At 38.4% G+C, this 23,155-nt stretch overlaps 1 protein-coding gene across 1 annotated transcript in view; it reads left to right on the top strand.

Moving 5' to 3' along the window:
• rragd (ras-related GTP binding D) overlaps window positions 1–23,155 on the top strand; it is a 122,134-nt gene that overhangs the window by 72,120 nt on the left and 26,859 nt on the right. Inside the window, exon 6 of the mRNA XM_030125880.1 lies at window positions 14,344–14,492. Within this exon, the coding sequence (XP_029981740.1) occupies window positions 14,344–14,492 (149 nt within the window). The remainder of the gene's footprint in view (window positions 1–14,343; window positions 14,493–23,155) is intronic.

The raw sequence follows: 23,155 nt of genomic DNA, 5'->3' as shown, positions 1-23,155 counted from the left end.
TATCACATGTTTTATTTTTACAGGTTCAATCTGGAGTATGGTGCTGATCCATCCTGCTTATGTTACGCCAATACATACATGAAGAATGTCACACGTCACTTTTTAAATCAACAGTTTTCTAACAATAAGCATTTTTATAAAGAAATAACAATTCTATATTGTTATTTACTGTTTAGTCTGATGATAAACGATAAAATAAATAATTATGATCCTAGTTTTTGCACAGGGATCATTTGTGTAAACGGTGACATGGCTGCCGAGCATCAGTATGATGGGATCCAGAACAACCATGTCACATCCGTCCACTGCCACATTTTGTGTTTTTGTGTCAGCTGTTATTGTTTTAGATCCACAATACTAACATTTATGAATAAGAGGAGAATTAGCAATAGTAAGTATATAAGTTTATTCCTAATAAAGTACTGGTACTGACCAGAGCATCATGGGTAATGTCACGTCCATCCACCAGCAAAAGTTTTCACATACACGTGCTATTCAAAATCCAATATTTCTGAAAATAGAGCTTCCACTGTCAAATAATATCAGTAGTCTGTGCACAAATGGATTAGCATTATTTCAACACAGTTCTATGCATTTCTGACAACTTCCTTTTTTTTGGACAAAAATGGCCACTCATTTGACCCCCTAAGTAAATTTTAGCCGGTTAGCATGTAAGACAGGGGTAGGCAACCTGTGGCTCCAAGGCCACATTTGGCTCTTGGGCCCTTTTCCAGTGGCTTTGTCAAAAACCACATTTTGACGGCCCCTGCTTAGGTGGCTGAGACTATATGCTGCTTGCCTGTGATGCAACTGTGTGTTCCGTTTCAAGGTAATTGATCAGCTGATGCATCACCCTGATCGGGAGCACCTGGGCTGGTGTTCTTCAGGTGGATAAAAGTGCCAGATCCGGCGTTGCGCTCGCTCTCTCTCTCCTACCGGCACCGGCATCCTTTTTTTGCTTTACGTTGTGTTTCTTTCAGCCATACAACCTTACACTTATACAATCCACACATCCACATGCACACTGCTGATATTACTAACATACACACCTCATATTTACTTGCATATTTTTGTTATCTTGCTTTATGCTTCAATAAATATTTTGCGTTAATTTAACACCGTGTACTTCTCTCGTCTTTTTGTCATAGCCTAGAGCCAGGTCATGACAATATGGAAATAATAACACTTTTTTAGTACACATTTTGCCATAGCAATAGTGATTCTGATGTTATTCAGTTATAAAAATGTGGACTCTACTCCAAATGAATAAAAAAAGATAGTAATAGTTGTAAAAGTAGACTATTTTTTAATTTTGTAACACTGAAGGTATTTATCTGTATTCTCCATTGCAAAGAAAGCCTTTGCTTACCAGTTGCATCAAACAAAAATAATGACAAATATCTCTGTTTTCTTTTGTTTTGTCATTTCTTTCTACTTCTGTAAATGCACTGAAACTTTGATTTATTCTCCACATATTCTGTACAAACTAATCCTAAACAGCTTCTTAAACAGTCACCAGTTTGAGGAAAAGTATAAGAGTATGTTTTGGCTCCAGACAGTTTTGTTTTTCTTTTTCTGTCCTAAAATGGCTCTTCAGATTGCAAAGGTTGCCGACCCATGATGTAAGACAACCGCTGATGTTCATCTCCAACACTGAGCCTGGGGCTCGTTTCTGCACTCGCTCGTTAAGTCGTTAAGGCCAACACAACGCAAAATGTGTCCATTTAAGGCATTATGCTCTATTCCGTTTCTGGGTTTCCTCACTAGGTCATTAACCTCAACACAATGCAAAATGTGTTATCTCATTTCTGGGCTTGTCAGTTAAAAGTCTGCACTCGCTAAGTTCCATGTTACAGGACTGATTTTACCTTTAGAATGAGGATATATTCGTGCAGCTTCATTTCACTTTATTTCTGTAAAGTAGTTCCTCTATAAATGAAATTGAATTGAATAGAATATATCATTTATATTTGAAAAAGAAGATTTCTAGAGCCTGGGAATATCAATGGAAGTGTAGTAGTTCACAGAGTTGGAAAGAGTTTGGCTGGAAAAGCTTGATTAGATATTTCATTACACCACATCAAAAGTCCCACTATAGAGATAACCCCCCAATTTGCTGGAGAAAATGTGGTAATACAAATGCAAATCATTATCATCTCTTCTGGAATTGTTCAGTTATCAAAAATTACTGGAAGGAAATACATAAGGAAACACAAGAAATTATCGGGAGCCACTTATCCTTTGAATGTCAATCTTTATTTTTTGGACTTATACCAGAAGGATGGCCAAAGAGAGACAAATATTTATTTAATATCCTGCTAATAGCGGCCAAAAAAGCCATCACAAGAAAATGGCTCTCATCAGAAAACCCAACGCTGAGCATGTGGATGGACATTACAGTGGACATATATAAGATGGAGAGACTTACTGCAGAGGTGAACTATAAGAAGGACTTGTTCGTTATGTGCTGGAAGAAATGGATGGAATACATCATGCCACGCAGACCGGACTTTGATGCTTTTATTTTTGTATACAAGATTAGATATAGTAAATGCAATAACTGCAATTCACTCCCTACTTGTTAATGTTCTTTTTGTTTGTTTCATTGTTAAAAAATGGGACATCCAGACTAATATACTGTTGATGACATTTAAAATGAATATCTTTGTCAAAATTGATGCAGAATGTCGATAAAAAAGTAAATTAAAAAAAAAAGAAAAAGAAGATTTCTAAAAGAAGTTTGACAGTATATGTGATGATATTAGATTTTTCCCCTGGACATTTTGCACTGACAAAAACAAATTTACAGTGTGAGGACTGATCCGCTCACTGAATTTGATTCTCTGCATCGATTTATGAATAGATATAGATTACTTCAGAACACAGTACAGCAGAAGACAGAGTGGGTGTGGCTTTGAGAGATGAATGAATGAAGGAATGAATGAATGAATAAGAGTGGTATGGGGACAAAGCCAGTGAACTGCTGTGTGTGTGCGCATAATGAGATATGAGTGAGTGGATGAGGGAACGGAGCAGGGTTCAGTTTTTCTATACAATCTGTTTGTTGTATTGTTGCCATGGTTACAGCCAACAGTAACTGTTTGGAGGTCTGTTGATAAAGTCACCAGTGCGGAATAACTCTGGTCATCCTTAGATGTCCAGCCAGACACATGATATATGTGTGTAAATAGCCTATAATCATCCTTCATTCTAACCATAATGCTGACAGATGCATTAATTTCGGGGAGAGAAAAGTGTGTAAGGGGGAGGGGAGTAGAAAATCGATGAATGAGAATAATTCTACTTCGGCCCATGTGGGGCTTGTACACGTATGCAAATCTACGGCAAATAAAATTGGGTAATACTTAAATGTCGTCAATGGTTAACAAACTGAGACATAAATAGAGAAGAATGTTGACAAATCGTTTCACAAATGTGTCATACTTGCGATGAATATTTTCAATGCTTTCACCTGGATGACTGACAACTACTGACGGTCACAGGAATGTAGTGGTTTTATAGCCTTGAAACGGAAACAGCGGGAGTGGAGGTGGTCGCGTTCATTCACTTACCTATAGTTGCAAATAGCAAGCTAACGATGGTTTAGTGAACGCAATGAGCCCAGAAACAGATTTTGTGTTTGCTAAACCTCTGCTTTCGCTGACACATGGTTAGCTCGCTATTTGCAATGAAGGGTATGATAACATGTGCGTTCACTATTCAACCCAGAAATGAGCCCCTGATGCATAACCAGTGATCATCTAAAGACATGCACGAAGCATCTCCCATCGTTGATTCCATGACAAATGCTCACAAGACAAATGCCCACAACCTCAATGAAAAACGAGACAAATGCCCACAATTTGTAGTATGGCATTATTCCAATGAGGGAGCTACAGGGGTTGGACAAAATAATGGAAACACCTAACATTGTGGCATCATAGAAGGTGTTTCCATTATTTTGTCCAACCCCTGTATATGAAGCATGCAAATACTAACCCCTAACCCTAACAATGTATATAATTTTGTTACTTTTGTTGCTAATAAAGTATTATGAAATGAAGTTGTGGGCATTTGTCTCTTTTTTCATGAAGGTTGTGGGCATTTGTCTTGTGGGCATATGTCTGCGCACCCCCATCGTGATGCACTATGATTCACCCCTATTATGACGTCTGCATGATTTGATTCTATGCAGTCTCATTAAACGCATCATACAAAGCAAACGAATTATGCTATTCAAATCAGTAAAATGCAGATAGTCTGAATTCTTTAGCTCCTCAGACAGCAAATCTTAAATTAACTCAGACAAATGCAGTTTTTCCTTCAGATTATTGTAGCTCAAGTCTTAGAAGTCAGTAAGCATTTTATGTATGCTCTACTAAAACCAGTCCGTCTTTCATTCTTAAGCTTGGCAAGAATTGACCAATCACAGCACTGGAAATGAGAGACATGGTTTTTTATGCAAAGTACAAAAAAAATCCATCTGTCAACCTTTATTTAACTGTTGAAAGTACAAAGAAAATACTTTCAAACATAACTTTATTTTGTAAAACTATACAAATTTAAACTGATGTCAGTCATTTGGGACAGATGCAAAATAACAATGACAACCTAATAGAATGTACAAATAACACTGTTCTGTTGAATTCCACGATTAGTAGGTTAATCTGTAACACAGGAAGGACCATCTACCAAGGGCTGTTTTTTCTGTGTGGAGCCTCTCGTCCACACATAAATAGAATTTTAGGTCATTGAAGTAGAAACACCCCAATACACACATGCCTGTTTATGTTTTTTTGTAATGAATGTGTACCTTTGTGTATGTGTGTGTGTGTGTATATATATGCCTGAAATGTCATATATAGGCCAATGCCATGGATTGAAACCACTGTTGAATGTGTGTGACCCTAAAATCCTTAAATATATTTGCACCGGAAAATGTTGCTACCATGATGAATAGACCTCATATAGGCTCAAGAGTATATTAGAACCCCATTATCTCTTAAAGTGGACCTGTACTGGTCATGCTTACAACATTAGTTGTGATTTGTGTATTACTAATAAGCAAGAGAGTTGCAAATTCTGTAAAAAAAAAAAAAAAAAAAAACCATAAATGCACCACACTGGACCTTTTTATTTGGTGAATTACAAACGTGGGCAGAGCCTATGAGAAGCAGCCATTGTGTGCCAGAAGTGACGGACCAACAATGATTCTAATTATCATGATAACCATGTTTGATTACCGCACTTTTAGGGGAAAAACCCTCTGTAAAGATCTGCTTTTATGTCAAATATTTGAGTATAGTTTTAATTTTTTACAATTTTAATTTTATATACCTAATATTTGGAACCAAAATTCACTTTTAAAGTCTTTGAAGAGATTCGTTAAGCATCTTTGTGTTATTTATGTAATAAAGTATATAAAGTTTTAAAATCGGATTTTATATTTTTTGTGTGTTTTCTGGCCTTTTATGTTGATATAGTAGGTTAAAGTGAAAAAAATAATAGGCAGATGATATAAATGAAGTTGTGCTGAAAAAAAGATACCCAACATGGGTATAGTAAACATTTGTTTATATAGTATATAAAGGCAAAATCAAAAGGACTGAAAAACGGACAAAATAGGCTCAGACTAAGGGTTAATATATGAATGTTTCTGCAACAGAAGGTACATTGTGCCAAGTATTTTGTTTCTTGCTTTTTTTTTTTTTTTTTTTTTTTAATACTAAATTAAATTTTAAATTAAATTTTAAGTTAAATTATTTCAGTGTGTGTATAAGTACTTTTTGAACATTTTGAGCACAAGTTCAACAAGAAAAGCACTCGGAGAGCGCAGACCTCTGCCAAGACAGATCTGCCCCCCACCCATTCACCACCAAAATTTAATAATTTCTTCCTTGTGCCAGTATCAACATTTCCTGAAAATTTCATGAAAATCTGTCCAAAACTTTTTGAGTTATCTTGCTAACAAACAAACAAACAAACACACACACACACACAAAGCAAAGTGATCACAACACCTCTTGGCGGAGGTAATAATACCGCGATAATAGTGATAACCATGATAATTTTGGTCACAATAACCGCAATATCAGATTTTCATATCGTTACATCCCTAATCAGATTTTTCTGTTTACATGATCACTCAAACTCCAGAAGTCAGGTAATGATTGTAGTTTTAGTGTGCATGTAAATGGGCTCAGAGAAAGGTGCTAAAGCAGCATCTGTAGTGGTCTGGGCCTGCAACAGGGTTTGTAACTATTAGACATTTTCCTGATTCACTATGAATGGTGCATCTCCAGGTCAGTCAAAATTGAATCTGGTCCACTCTAGTTTATTTTGGGCAATCGTATCTTGAAGCAAATCTGTGAATCTCACCATCCATCTGACACTCTAGTTCAACCACTGGAAGTAAAATGAGTACCCCTTTAAGACACATGAGTAATAACTCATGAAACCATTAGTTTTGCTTGGTACCACATGGGCAGATACAGCAGAACCCCCTCCCCCAAAGTGAACAATGACATGATGTATGGTCACGATGCTTCCCCCAGGGCCAGGTCATCCTTGTGTGACCTATGTTTGTTGTGGAGATAATAGAGGCAAATGTTTATGTGTGTGTTTGTGTATGATTCATTCTAGGTATCACAGCTGGAGGTTTCATCTGAACTAGGCCACAGTTAGCCTGAAGTGAGTGAATATTTAACCCATCACAGCTGCGTGGGGAAAAGTGCACCCAGAAGCACAAACAGGACTCTTGCTAATTCACATTTTGGCCCCGGATAGAGGTATATGCCAGATGTATGCCAACTAGTTTTCCTGTTTGAAACACAACTTGTACGCTTCAGTAACTGTTCAAAGTGTGCATTCACCTTTTTCTGTGAATTGTTCGGTGTTAATAAATGTGGAAGCATTGTCAGCACCCGTTGGCCCTGGCAGCATAAATCAGCAGATTGTTGTACAGAAGGCTGCCATCATTATCATGACAAAACAGCTGGGATGTTATCCTTAATTAGAGGCTTAAGTGAATGGAGTCTTTTTTCACCTCATTTAATTAATGAGCTGTACTGGAGTAAGAAACCTGGCATGCTACACATTTGGCATTCTCAAATGTGACTGAAATATCCCTTGGCCAGCAAACTTAGCCAAGTCTTTTGTCAGCAAAATGCAATTATTTCTTTTTCTCTTTGACAACAGTGATGAATTCACAATTCACCCAACTTGAATTAGCTGTGTATGTCTTCTTTTTCGCTGTCTCCAGCGCTGAGGCTATTCTTAGCTCGCATATGTCATCACGTCAGGCCCAATGGGCATGAAAATATGAGATTAAAAACATCTGAGTATTTTTATTCATTTTGATAATTACATTTAATCCGACATCTGTTGCAACTAGATGCATTTTATCATATTTCTACTGTATGATACATGTTGCCAGCTCATGCCTGAGGTAAAGTAACAAGCAATTTATTATTAATAGAAGCTGGGCTCTGTGTTGTGTGTTTGCCCTTGTGGAGTGGTAATAGATGCTGATGCGTAAAAATAAAAAAACTTTTTTACAGTCATACAGACGTGGGTCTTGGAATTAATTTCCGCAAGCTGTGAACAACAACAAAATACTGAAAAATACTATTTAGCATATGACCTTGACTGCTAAGACAAAATAAAACCCTCAAACAGCAACCCAAGTTAATATATCAACACGTAAATCTTTCTCTCTTCAGCAATGTGTGAGGGCATTGATGATCCTAACGTCAGCCATTTACTGAGTCGGAGAAGTGGAGTCACTTCTGCAGCATTTATTTGCTGGGTAAATGTGCCTCTTAGGTCCTGTACAGAACTGGCATTAACATATGTCCTGAGCAATGGGCAAGGGCTTCAGCTCCAAAATGAGGCCAATGCTGAATTATCTAAAAATTGTAAAACTGCTGGTGATCAGTGGGTGCTGATTTTCGTAGACAAAAGCCAACATGACGACGGCCAAATTACAAACTACTGATTTCATAACAGCCGTTCAGAAACAGGTGACGTCGTAGTTCCTTCGTTCATTTATATAGAGTCTAATTCAAGAGGGCTGTGCAATTTGTCTCATTGATTTGAGTTTATTTTCTTGGTTATTGAGGAAAATACAGGGATTATTCAAAATTACATACTCAAATTGGCATAAAAATACAAAAACTTTGACAAAATTTAACACCTTTTAGTTGTCATATCTTAGATTTCCTTAAATTCTCCCAAATCTGGATCTTAAAATGGCCGCTTATGTGATTATGTGGGCTACGTTTTTAAAAACTACCCATATTCTTATTATTAATGTTTTTATTCGCTCTTACTTTATTCCTTTTGCTTCTATTATGGATTGATTACACTGCATATTGGTCTTATAACTACTTAAATTCTTTTATCCTTGGCGCTGAAAATGGAGGTAGGTTTTTACCGAATGCAATTACTCTCATATATTTAAAGGAGTGACATTTAGCTTTTTTTTTTTTAAATGGAATTATACATTTTCAAACATTTCCCTGTGGTCTACATAAACTGTAAATGCTCTGCTTGGGTCTGAATTCTTCATTAATTCAACTCCACAGATCCATCTTCAACCCTATTCCTGAGTAATGACACCAGAAAGGTCGTTTTCAGCGCTGGCCCTTTAAATGCAAACGAGCCACTTCACGCCCCGCCCCCTCCTGGTTGTTGGCTGTGCTGCTCTGTCCCGTTCAACCAACAACTGAACATTTTAGGTAACTGGCTCGAAGTTTGGACATATTTTCAGTATGGACTACAACCGCTGCTGCTGATAAACAGTAAAGGTGTACTTAAGTCTTGACCTTATATGTGCAAATGTCGTGACGTAACTAGTTATAAACGTAACAAATTAAGAAATAATTAAAACAGGTTATAGAAATCCACTCAATATTTGCCAAATTGAATATAAAGATAGCTTTACAGCACCTGGAGGGTTCAAATTCAAACTTTTTGAACTATTTGGGCCCAAATATACAAATAAATGAACCAAAGACTAATAAAAGTGGGTTTAGCAACATATGACCCCTTTAAATTAATTCATTTTATTCTATTTTATTTTATGTATTTTACCTTGGAGAGGAAGGTGCAATACATAGATTAGGTATATTGCATAATTCTGATTATGCTGACTCCAAAATCTTGAGACTGAGTGTGGTTTGTTTATTTTATGTGTTCAAATGTGAATGAAGTCATGTGTTGCACTGTTGTCCAAGACAAATTTTCAGTGTGGGACATTAAAGTTTATCCTGATCCTGATTCTATAATAGCATAGCCTGACATTGTGATCATGTTAATGACTTTGGAACCTTTGCCTGCCTGACTGTAAAGTCCCTGAAGAGCATTGGATGTAGAAGGGTCAAGAACAGGATACCCTCTACTTGACCCACTGGCCAAAGGCTACATCAGTGAAGGCACCGCAGATGACATGTGTGTAGTATTCAATTAATTTTAGTGTTTCATAGATGTAGTGTTCCATGTAGGGTGACCAGGTGCTTACGAGCCACGTGTGGGACAATGTGGGACACGTAACTGTAATGCTGGAACAAAGTCTAGATTTTTAAACAATGTGCATCTTATTGTCGAGCTTATAAATGTGAACAATAAGAATTTCATTTGGTTGCACACAGTATGCATATTTTTGCACTGGGTATTTATTTTTTGCTTTTTTTCCCCACAGGTTTCAACAACTTTTTTGCTTGTAAAAACAAAACAAAAATCTACTTGTAAAAACTCGTAAAAACTTGTAAGTGAATACTTTTAGAAAATCTGCTTTTTTTATTTGAGTACATATTCTCAGCCCTCAAAGGTAAACTAATCTATGTGCAGTGAAACAAAACGGCATAACTGACAACATTATAACAGCTGTTTCTACTTCCAGTCAAACTAAAATTACTTAGACCAAAAACCTTTGTGCATCCAAATATAGAACAGTCAAACATTTAGCATTCGAACACAGTAATAAAAATAGAATAAGATAAAGTAACTATCCTGTGGAATTTTGTCAAAAAATAAATATCCACATACTTAACAAAAGCATATTTTGTCACCTCAAGTCTCTCAGTTCAAACTCCAAACTTAAAAATAGTTAAAGGGAATATGGATCAAATCTAACCAAACATCACATACACACAGTGTGTCGCTTCAGGTCATACTCGCCTCCATGCGCGATGGAGAAGTAAGTTTGACATAGTTTGCAGAATACCCTCTGTGAATCATCCCCCACCACTTTCACTCATGTATAAACATTTTCCCATTCTTTTCTGTAGCTGCATCTTCTTTTTTTGTACGGAGTTTCCATGATTTCCGCCAATATTTGCATGCTGGTGTCTGAGGCTTTTGCCTTTGTTTTCTGTGTGTCAGTGGGCGGAGCTCAGGAGGACGCCAGTGACAGGTTGATGGACTCCTGACCCCACGTGTATGTTGGTTGATTGACAGCAGACACAGCCAATGGTGATAGCACTGTCTCTGCTATAAAAGGAGAGTCATTTTTAGAGAAAGGCGACTGTCCTGCACTTTGGAGAGCCAGAGCCAATCAAATGTGGGACATCGTCTCAATTTGCAGGACGTGGAGAAAATGGTCATAATGCTGTGCAGTCCTGCACAAAGTGGGACACCAGGTCACCCTAGCTCCACGGGTGCACCTGGAATATGCTTTATTTTCTCTATGAGGAAATAGAATATCTACAGGGTGGGGAAGCAAAATTTACAATGAACATTTAGTTGTTTTTTCTCAGCAGGCACTACGTCAATTGTTTTGAAACCAAACATATATTGATGTCATAATCATTCCTAACACATTATCCATACCTTTTCAGAAACTTTTGCCCATATGAGTAATCAGGAAAGCAAACGTCAAAGAGTGTGTGATTTGCTGAATGCACTCGTCACACCAAAGGAGATTTCAAAAATAGTTGGAGTGTCCATAAAGACTGTTTATAATGGAAAGAAGAGAATGACTATGAGCAAAACTATTAGGAGAAAGTCTGGAAGATACTATTAAAGAAGAATGGGAGAAGTTGTCACCTGAATATTTGAGGAACAATTGCGCAAGTTTCAGGAAGCGTTCGAAGGCAGTTATTGAGAAAGAAGGAGGACACATAGAATAAAAACATTTTCTATTATGTCAATTTTCTTGTGGCAAATAAATTCTCATGACTTTCAATAAACTAATTGGTCATACACTGTCTTTCAATCCCTGCCTCAAAATAGTGTAAATTTTGCTTCCCCACCCTGTACATCTTGCACCATCTGGCATAAATTCATCTACATAGAGATTTTAAGCATACGAAGAATGAATCATCACTAAAGTGTATGTTAACTGTATGGTCAAAGCTAGCTATTACATGGTCGTTTAAACTGTGCAGGTTGATTCACGTCACTTCATGCTTTGAGCCGCAGGCAGGTCTGAACAGGGTTAAAAACAGCAAATTTGCATTTGCCCTTATATTAAAGGGTCACACTGAAGTGGGGGTGGTGGTGGTGGGGTTAAACAAAAATGAGGAAAGATGGCAATGCTGGGAAGTGCAAATGGGGAAAGTGGAAGTTACTGCAGTGTCCACTATAGCTGATTTATCACCACAGACTGACCCATGTGGCTGATATTTAACATCCCAGGAAAGTAGGTCCAGAATTTGCACTGCTTGAAAAAAAAAGTGAGCATGTTCACAGAAAACAAAAACACCGGCTCCTTGAATGTCCAGGTTCTGCAACTTTCACAAGCTTTTAGGTGAAGTTCTTCACTCTTTATCAGGCAAGTGACTATTTTTGGTAATTTCCACATACAAAGTTAAAGTGAGGACAGTAAGTCAACAATCTCAGGTCCAATGTGGTCTCCAGGGTCTTTAAGGTCCACCTCTGCATGAACAGTGAGTGTACCTGCTTTGTTCGGTACCATGAAGTAATGGTACTAATGTAAGGAATGATGTTCAAAGGGATCATGTGGATGTGGACAGGGGTCTGGATCAACACTTATGTTGGTCTAATGTTCTAAAAGTGATGTTCTTTTCACCATACATGTGTTTTTTTTTTTTGTTTGTTTTTTTTATATATATTCATATATATACTTTTTTTGCCACCCAGGGGTAAGTAACCAAATATGGTAACTTCACTGACCTTGATTTTCTACATAATAAAAAAATTTGAAAATGTCCTTTAATAAGACACAATTCAATTTCAGAGTATTCCTATGAGTGCCCTACACCAGTGGTTTCCAACCTTTTTTGGCTCGTGACCCCATTTTAACATCACAAATTTCTAGCAACTCCAGACATTCAAAACAGAGACATTTTTTATGCTAAAATTATTATTATTTTTATCATGTAATAGTTTGCTATACTATGTTGCAAATAAAGGTTAATTTTAGATGACATTTAGTCTATATAATGTACAGGGTGGGGAAGCAAAATTTACAATGAACATTTAGTTGTTTTTTCTCAGCAGGCACTACGTCAATTGTTTTGAAACCAAACATATATTGATGTCATAATCATACCTAACACATTATCCATACCTTTTCAGAAACTTTTGCCCATATGAGTAATCAGGAAAGCAAACGTCAAAGAGTGTGTGATTTGCTGAATGCACTCGTCACACCAAAGGAGATTTCAAAAATAGTTGGAGTGTCCATAAAGACTGTTTATAATGGAAAGAAGAGAATGACTATGAGCAAAACTATTATGAGAAAGTCTGGAAGATACTATTAAAGAAGAATGGGAGAAGTTGTCACCCCAATATTTGAGGAACACTTGCGCAAGTTTCAGGAAGCGTGTGAAGGCAGTTATTGAGAAAGAAGGAGGACACATAGAATAAAAACATTTTCTATTATGTACATTTTCTTGTGGCAAATACATTCTCATGACTTTCAATAAACTAATTGGTCATACACTGTCTTTCAATCCTTGCCTCAAAATATTGTAAATTTTGCTTCCCCACCCTGTATATTATTATGAACAGAGGCAGAAAAGCCAGGTGTAGATTACTGCACAAAGGGAGAATTTTATTTTCCTTGGTCAGGATATGTACAGTCAGTCCAGCTTGTATTTATAAGGCTGACAGTTAATACTGAAAAAACAAGAACTCAAACTATGAATTATTATCAGTTTCAGCTTCAGAGTTTGTCATGTCTTTCATGTATTGGATTCTGTTGGGTTTCTGTAAATTGGCTTAGAGTCTGGTTTTGACCAACTCTATATATAAAGTGTCATGAGATAACTTTTTTTTTGTGATCTGGCACTATATAAATAAAATTTGATTGATTGAGTGATTTAATTGGTTTTCCCCTGTAAGTCGCTTTGGAAAAAAGCGTCTGCCAAATGCATAAACATAAACAACATGTATTGGGATTGTCTCTGTCAGCTCACCATATATTTTTTATTTGTACGTTTTGTTTTTTTTTATATCCATTACTAGAAATTCCAGGTGACCCCACATGGGGTCCTGACCCCAAGATTGAAAAATACTGGGTTAAACTTAAAGTGTGGGTGACCACTGTAGACCAAACGGGACCGGACCTGGTCCACCTTTACCTCTAGGTTTGGTGAAGCTCCCACATGTAACTGTCCGGACTCATTCTTCCCACATAAGGAGGCCTTCCTTCATGAAGGGAAAGGATGTAACGGTGTCCTATTGTGACCACTATCACTATGTGTATGTATTTATACTCGCTACTACAACATTTTCCGTGAGCATATAGTTAATAACTTATATTTTTACACACAAAATAAAGCTGGGACACTGTTAAATTATGGAACTTGTAATGTTGAGCAAGTTCCTCAGAGGGCGTATAAAATACAAAACACACATTATGTATTTAAAAACTCATTCCATTACTAATGGCTCAGTCGCCACTAAATTGTGTTATCTTCCTTCTCATCTTGTTTGTGCTAAGCTCCATCGCTGGTCCTTGAACTTGTTTTGAACCACGCATTCAAAGTCAGTTTACAGGTAGTTTTAATAGCATGGATTTATTTTCTTTCTCAAAGTAAAGAGAAATGTTCTTTTGGAAATGGAGTTCAAGTATCTTATCAAAGGGCTGACCCAGTTTTTGAGTTCATTTAATCATGTTCGGTGGAAGTCGTCACCATCCCCAGCCGAGGGTTCTGATGTAAACCAGGCGTGACAGTGGAATAAGTCATTTAAGATATAGTTGGAATCATTTTAGAGGCTGAGAAGCTGTGTGATGAAAGGGCCTTATGAGTTAACATGACTGTTGAGGATTTTTGGTAAAAAGAGTTGATTCTCTAATGCAGTTTTACAGCAGAATGACGACCTTAATGGGATTTACACTCATATGGGAGGGTTTTATTGTCTTCTGTCTTCCAGTCTGGCTGACAGTGAAGCCGGTTTACCCTATGACAAGGAGTCGATGGCCATTATCCACCTGAACAACACCACAGTCATGTACCTGAAGGAGGTGACAAAATTCCTCGCCATGGTCTGCTTCCTCCGCAAGGACAGCTTTGAGAGAAAAGGTCAGTCTGTTTCCAGTCGAAGCACGGACGTAGTTCAGTCAGCTCATATTACAACTGACACATCACACAAGTTGGCACTAATAACTTCAGATCAATTAATATTAGTCTTCTACACCAGGAAGCCTGAGTTTTCTCCAACCTAGATTTTTTTTTGTTATAACATTTATTCATTAATTACTTTGTGTTTGTTTTGTCTTCAGTAATTCATATTTATTTACAAATGTATTCTTTACTTCAACTTAGGCCCAATACCAGTTCACACCTTGACCCCTCCCCCTTACCCCTATTAGATTATTAGATTTAATTTATTGGTCCCCGTGGGGAAATTCGTCTTCACTGACTGAAAACATTACAGGGAAAAAAAAAAGACATTACGTAACATTACAAGAAAGAAAAAAAAAAAAAAGACAGTAACATTATACAACACAGATGACAGCAACAACAGTAGGGGCAGACATAACGAAAAGAGACATTTATGGAGTGACAGTTGCAGACTGGTCAGCCTGTCACCCCTAACCCTTGGCCCTTGCATTTGGCACTACCCCTTGAAACAGAGGTGGAGAATGAATGAGGTACATTGTAAGACAGGGGTTTCTCTCTCTCTCTCTCTCTGAAGTACAGTCATACGGCCACAGCATACCTGTGCCATCACAGCATACCTGTGGCATGAAGCCATGGCCATACCTGTGGCTTTTCTCTGGCAGTGCTCGCAGGTAGCAATAGTAACCTGACACGTCGACTAAAAAATTGCCGTTGACTGGTCGCGGCAGCACTAGCAGTCATCAATGCCACTATAAACAGATGCGACAGTTTTGTTTCCGGAAGAACTCACCATGCCGTCAGCAGCTGTAATTGTCTCTGTTGCATATGCTCTGAGCATCTTTTAGCGGCTATCAACCACAAACCACCAAAATGCGATCTATAACACGTTGAAACAGCGTTAAACAGTCGATCAAATGATTTAGTCGTTTATGAAGAAAATACGTACATTTGTGTGTTTCTTTCATCACACTGCTGCATTTTTTTGCTGTGTTTACCTCCATCTTGCTGATGATTTGAACAGAATTATGGGAGATTTCTCATACCCCTCCATTTGTACTGTGGTCCTGAAAAATCTCCGTTTCGAGGGCCAAACAGCCCTCCCCCTTAAGGCTGGTTTATGCTCGCTGCACGAACGTGACGTGTGGAAAATAGACGTGGGGAGTTGGCATGAGAGTACGCATGGTGCTTTTATACTGTGGGCGGCTCCGCGCTGCGTCTGTTCCCAAACTGCAGGGGGCAGTGTGCCACAAATGCACGTCTATCACAGTAAAAAACTAGAGAAGATGAAGTTTGTTTTCTGTTTTCACATAGTTATCAATAAACTTACCTCCTCTGGAGGGAAATTTGTGTCTCTTTCCCTGTGTTTAGTAAAATTCCAGAGCCAGCTGAACTCTCTCAGAATCTGCGGGACATTTGGGCTCCCCCCTGGGTCTCCACTTCTCCATTTAGCATTTTTTTTTTTTTTTTTTGCCTTCACATATCTGTCCCGAATGTTTTCCAGGGTTTTTTTTGCCCATTCCTCCTCTTTGCCGACTGTAGCTGCAATTTCCCTCCATGAACTGTTCACCACACGGCTGTCGCGGTGGTCCCGGTGTGACGAATCATACAAGTGCCTGTACTTCTGTACTTCTACCACCAGGAGCTCCTGAATGTCGGCCATGTTATCCGCACGTCTCTTACAAATTTTCTGAGGTGCGCGAAGTGGAAAGTTTCCGCTTAAGCAGAGCTGCGTGGGTGTGAGAATGATGTCAATTGGCCGTGTCAAGCTGCGTGGAGCTCGCTGACGCGGTAAGCATAAAACAGCCTTTATCCCTTCCCCACCGACTCAGCAAGAATTGGGACACTCCTACCCCTTCACGTAAACATGCAAAATGGAGGGGTAGGGGTAAAGGGGCGGGGCCGAGGAGTTGTAGGAATAGCTACGTCCGTTTCAAATGGTGTCAAATGTCACTGCCTTCATATTTGGATGCATCCATTGCCTCGGAATGAGTATTTGTCAATCAATCCACCAGAGGGCGCTACTCTATAATGAACACACTGACTGAATACCATAAAGAGGAGTAAAGTTTTTTGAGAAGAAGAAAATCAATAATAACAAACAGCGGAGGTATTACTAATGTGGATGCTAATATTGATATTGAGAAGGGTATTTGTCGTAAATATGTTGGTAACTCACACAGTCGCGCTTTGAAAAGTTCCACCATTTCTGGAAATTATTCTCCTCAAATGTCAACACTGCCCCCTATGGTTCCTGGTGGTACTGCTCCGTATTTTCCATTTGGGTTCGTATCTGCAAACTCCCAGGAAACAGACAGAAACACGGACATAATGAACGCAGAAGACGGACAGAATTTTCCAGCCACATGTGTATGTGTAATTAATGTGAGGATGAATGGACTTTTAGTGTGGTATTTGTTGACTAAATAGCAAGAGATTTTATTTGACTGAAATTTTACGTTAAAAAAACAAAAGCCAAAAATAGAAAACAATGATCAAGTGTCTAAATTTCAGCAGCAGCGTACAGTTACGTTGAGGATTTTGTGTCAACATACTGATTGTTTGACTTTTTATTCTAGTGGGAAACATGACAAATATTCAGTGCGAGGCAGAGTTGCTCATGTTTCCATAGTTACTCACACACCTGCAGCGCTATGTGATGAGGAGAGAACAAACGTGATGCGGATTCGCGTTCACTTGTGGAACTAAACAATCCAGTATAATAGAGGTGGATATTTCCTGCTTTCTCTGAATTAAGGCTCAGTCATACTTCCGTTGCAAACACAGGGACACGTGTGGATGTCAGTGAACTCTTTTTGTGACGTCAGACATGGATTTGTTTTTCTCTGTGTGAAAAATAGACAGGTGGTGTTAGAACATGTAATAAGGGTCACCTGTGTGAGTTTTAAACACAATAGATGTTTTTCTGTCCAGCTGCTTCTGTTTTTCATTTTCAGTTTGTGCATTTAAAACAGCCCAATGGGAACACAGAAAAACAAAAACTGAGGAAAAGACAGATGTAAGTAAAGAAAAATGGAAAAGTTGGAGTATTGATAATACGTAATGTTGCGACACGTAGCCCAATAATCTCAAAAAAACACAATTATGTTAGTTAAATGTATCATTGTTCCAGATTTTTCTATGTTTATTCGCCGGAAAAGGGACTTTGCTGATTCCTGGACGTCTACGTGTTTGCAGGTACTAAAATCGGTGACTCCATTTAGACTGCTTACCAGAGGGGGGGGGGGGGGGGGGGGTCACGTAATTTAAATTTAACTCACCAGTTACATTTTGGATGGATGGACCAAACCAGGAGAAATGAAGAACTCACCAAAAAGGAAGGTTTGACGTTTTAAAAAGTAAAAAAAAAAATGTATTTCTTCAGACAAAATAAAAAAAAATTACAAAAAGAAATCTAGCATCAAACACACATTTTGTCACAGAGAGAAAAAGAAAAAGCCGCTGAAAAGAGTTTCCTTTATTACTTTTTATAGTCTTTAGTGACTCCTGGAGACTCCCATTATTCAATGACGTCATTCGTTGTGCGCTTATTATTGGTTAATGGTAGTTACTGGGCAGAACATGTCCGTCACTCCATAAGCTAATTCTAAGAAAAGCACATACTTTTGCATGTGCACAGCTCTTGCTTAACACCTGCACTGTTACGCTAGCATGTCTAGACCACAGAAATCCCCTAGTTCATATTCTGTTTTTTCTGCTTTATGCTCTTTACCACAACTACTTTCTAAAGATGTAAAATTAGATCTTTTAGGTGGAATCTGACCTTTTCTCTAAGTTCAGCATAGACAAGTGTGAGTTCATCAAAACCACACACACACACAAATCAAACCTGACACTGACTGTACCTCTAAAATAAAAAGAATACTACTATTATATAAGAATATTACTCAGAATATTACTTAGACTTGCAAAAATAAAAAGACTCTTCAAGAAAAACAACTTTATAATGTAAAGATTAAGCAAACAACTCATAACATTACATTTCCTCTTCTTCTCCATTTTTGTTCATGATGTATGATTTATGATGATCCAGGGAAAACCTGTGAGGCGATAAAGCACAGAGACTCCAGGGAAGAAGTCAAGTCAGTAACATGTATTCACTGGGGCGTAAATAGAAGAGAAACTTAGGAGAGAAAAGGTCGGAGAGAAAGAGGAGCAGAGAGGAGGTCATAGAGGAGGAGGAGCAGAGAAGAGCTCAGTGTATCCAGATGAGTCTCCCAGCAGTCTAAGCCTATAGCAGCAGAACTAAGAGCAGCCTGAGCTGCCCTAACTATAGGATTCATCAAAAAGGAACGTTTTTAACCTACTCTTAAACATAGAGAGGGTGTCTGCCTCCCGGACCGAGGCAGGGAGGTGGTTCCACAATCGTGGAGTTTGATAGCTGAAAGCTCTGGCCCCCGTCCTACTTTTGGAGATTCTAGGGACCACCAGTAAGCCTGCACGTTGAGAACGTAGTGCTCTAGATGGATTGTATGGAACTAAGAGCTCTTTCAGATAAGTAGGTGCCTGGCCATGAAGGGCTTTGTAAGTGAGGAGGAGTATTTTGAAGTCTATCCTAGCTTTTACTGGGAGCCAGTGCAGAGAAACCAACACAGGAGAAATATAGTCTCTGACACTGGTTCTAGTCAGTACATGGGCAGCACCATTTTGGATTAGCTGGAGAGTCTTTAAGGACTTTTTGGGACAGCCTGAGAGAAGTGAGTTACAATAATCTAGTCTGGATGGAATAAAAGCATGGACTAATTTTTCTGCATCGTTCTGTCCTCGTTGTCCTTTGCCAATCACACCTGCGTTTCTCTTGCTGTCATACAGACCTTTCCCACAAGGACCTGAGGCCCTGAAACCTCTTAAATCCCAGAGAAAACTGGGTTTCTGCAGCTTGTGTTTTTGGTTACTGAGGTGTTTTAGTACATTAAGTCGTACTCAAACTGATAAATCATCCAATTTAGGAGGCAGTTTTACAAGACAAAACTCCTTGCCTCCAGGTGGGTCCAGGGACACTGAATGGAGAAATAAAGCTGCTTCAAAATTAACAAGAAAATTAGGTTTGTCAGAATTCGACTGAAGTGTTGGTGGATTGAACACCTCTGATTAAAGGTGGTAACAGTGATATTTTACACTCCACTAAAACTGTTAAAAGTACCAATCTATGTCAGCATGGAGGGGGAAAGGGTCCAGATATTGAAACAGGACGTGCAGAATTGAGCTGTTGTCTCTGACAAATTGCAGATTAGTACACGTTTGATGATTATGCTGTTATGATGATTAGGGGTATGGTTTGGTACATACCTCAAACAATATAATAAAGTCCTATTAAATATACATGTAAACACCTTAATTTATTTTCATTTTTGTTTAACATAGAGTGGTGAAATGTGCATTTTAGCTGTGCTGTGCAGACTGGTGGCATAAACAAATGAAAGCTACTGGGCATGATGCGCCAAATAAGGAATAAGAAGGACTTGTTACACCGCTGATGTCAAAACAGGAAAAGAAGTACAGATTATATTCACTTTTATAGAATACCATTATTGAAGATGCCTTTTTAAGTTAAACACAAGCATTGAACCTGTAACCGGCCAGATCATCAATCATGTGTTTTATTTATGCATGAAATACTACATTAAATTTGGCATTAAGAGGCAAACTTCTGATGATGACTTCTGATGATGATGATCCTGCTCTTAATCTTGCCATATTGGTAGAACTGAAATGAAATGAGATTTGTTTAAAATTTGTAGTGCATTTGTATGAAAACTCATCATAGTGGTTTTGGTCATGAATAAGTTAAGATGTGTTTAATTATCTCTATTTCCTCAATTGAATAAGGTTGATGATGAAAACTATGATGAAAAGCAGCTGTCAATCAAATATCCACTAGAGTTGGTTTTATTAGCTCACCTGCTGATAGGCCTTGAGCTGTTGTGGAGGTGTTGTGTCCGGCGTCGTCTTCATGGGTCATTGTCTTCGTCTTTGTTAACATTTTCTTCAAACATCTTCTCCAACAAAAGTACTGGTCGGATTTATTTCAAAATTTTTCATGTAGCTTTTCTACAAAATGCGTCCATTTTTGATGGTGCATAACATGGAAAAGGTTACAGATATCAATATAGTTATTAATGAGCACTGATAGGAAGTCATTAGGGATGCACCGATTCCGATACGAGTATCGGGCATCGGCTCCGATACTCAGTGTGGGTACTCGTATTCGTACTTGTAAAAGATATCCGATACAGATGCACCGATACCACTTACGGCCGAGTGACATTCACAGTTCAGTGGAGCAGGTACGCGGCGGTGGAATAATGTGTGGGGAGTGTGAAAAGTGTGGAGATTTTTCAAAATAAATGACGTGATAAAAGTAACGCTGACTGCAAGTAATGTTAAAGACACAGACAGATACGGACGCAGCGTTTTGTCCGTCCTCTGCGTACATTCCATCCATTTTCCAGGTGCTGGCGGATGCGTACCCAGACAGAGAATACCACCAGGAACCATGGAGGTAGAGGATCTGTTCAAAGAGCCACTGTGTGAGTTAGAGAAAAAACTACCCAGGGCTGGGCCAGGGGTACAGAGCGGTGTGGACCACCGCCAGCGGAAGTGAAAACGAAAGTTATCGCTCATTTATCTTTTCCGTACCTGCCAAAGCTTCGCCTTACCAGCAAAAACACTGCAATATTAGTATCACATTAGTGTTACCTCTGTCATCTCCATGTTTGTTATTGCTGACTTTCTTCTTCTTCTCATAAAACTTTGCTCCTGTTCATGGTATTTGTCCAGTATGGTTAATTAAGAGCGGCGCCCCCTGGTGATTAATTGAGAAACGCTCATTAAATGTCAGTAGCAGCACTTTGTTCCAGTCAGACTAATGACAACGACAATAAAGCACATTTACAAAAGGAACTAAGAACTGGAATGGGATTGTTAAGTACTCATATCGGTTCTCGGTATTGGCAAGTGCTCAAATGTAAGTACTCATACTCGTACTCGGTCTGGAAAAAAGTGGTATCGGTGCATCCCTAGAAGTCAAATATGGACTTTAATGTAATTAGTTGTGTTCTCCTCCAGTGAAAGTACCATCCACTTCTATTGGGAGATTGATCTCCGACATCAAGACCACAGGACTCTACCATAGCGGCAGAACCTGACAACATCGCAAATTCAGCTTGTTATTGATTTTTGATGGAACATAACGCTGAGATACAGGGCCATTGGTCCTATTTTTGGTCAGTGAGTGAGGTCGAAGGCTGTGCACCATCAGAGGTACATGTTGAGTTCCCAGGTTGCTTCAAAAACACTTGTGCATTCCACTGTTTTTTCTGAAGTATTTCTTGTCTACATTCACCATTAGTCAATACTCACTCTCACAGGTGCTAACAACTCATCTTTCAGCCCAAATTGACGCTTTTTTATTAGCACCATGTAGATCTACTCAAAAAATGTGTGTTGTCTTTTTTATTGACTTAAGCTACAGCTTGGAAAACACTTTTGAGGAAAACAGCCTGTCTTTTGAAGTCATGCTTTTGGAAATATTAATAACAAAGGCTGGGCTTGTGGAGTCTTGCAGTGCCTTTTGAGGCAATTAGAAATAATTCCTCAGGGTACCTTGGGTTCCTCTCACAATGCAAAGACTTGTCTATCTTGTGAATTAAAGTCCATATATGCAAATGATGTTTGTGAGGTCCCTGCAATGCACTGGCAGTTTAATAGAAATCCGGCTCAGATTGGTTTGAATAAGATGCAAAAAGTGTGAAAACCATGTCGCATATCCAGGCCTTTTAGACAGACCACAGGAGTATGTATTATTTAACTCCCATAGTATTAAATTCAAGGTTAAATTCATGGATATTCTTTCAAGGCTTCATCTGTAGGCAAACTGTATTCCTATTTTGCTGTTGTTTTTACCCTTGGCACTCGCTGCAGGGTATTGTCATCAGTTTGTTGTCCGTCTATTCACCCGTATGTGCAAAAACCTTAGCGTGGACTGAAAGCTGAGGGTTTTCAAGTGCGGGCACGTTATGTTTTCATTTTATGTCCCATTAAAAATTTATTATTTTCACTCAAACTGCACCTTTTGCATTCATTCAGGCACTTCAAAGTGTCTTGCTCACAGGTGTCAAACATATGTCCAATGGGCCAAAACTGGCCCACCAGAGTGTCTAATCCGGCCCGTGGGATGAATTTGTGAAATGCAAAAATTACGCTGAAGATATTAATGATCAGTTGTGTTAAAATCATTTTAGTTCAGGGGACACAAACAGAACAATTCAATCTCATGTGGATCAGACCAGTAAAATACTATCACAGTAACCTTTAAATGATGACGACATTTTTTTTTCTCTTTGTTTCAGTGTAAAAAATTACATTAAAATGTTTACAAACTATTCTTTCACAAAAATTTGAATAACCTGAACAATTATGAACAACCTGAAATGTCTTAAGAGATGTAAGTGGACTTTTATTTTTATCATTTCTGTTCGTAAATGTTCAGTGTATTTGTAGATCCACTGTGATCCGTAGGTTATAATGCACATGTGTAAATGATAAACTGAGGCAGAATATTGTTAAAATTACACTTATTTTTCTTAAGACATTTCAGGTTG

This window comes from Sphaeramia orbicularis, chromosome 22, assembly GCF_902148855.1.
Source record: "Sphaeramia orbicularis chromosome 22, fSphaOr1.1, whole genome shotgun sequence".
Classification (NCBI taxonomy): Eukaryota; Metazoa; Chordata; class Actinopteri; order Kurtiformes; family Apogonidae; genus Sphaeramia; species Sphaeramia orbicularis.
The sequence above is the reverse complement of the archived record's forward strand: the minus strand, read 5'-3'. Positions and strand labels throughout refer to the sequence as shown.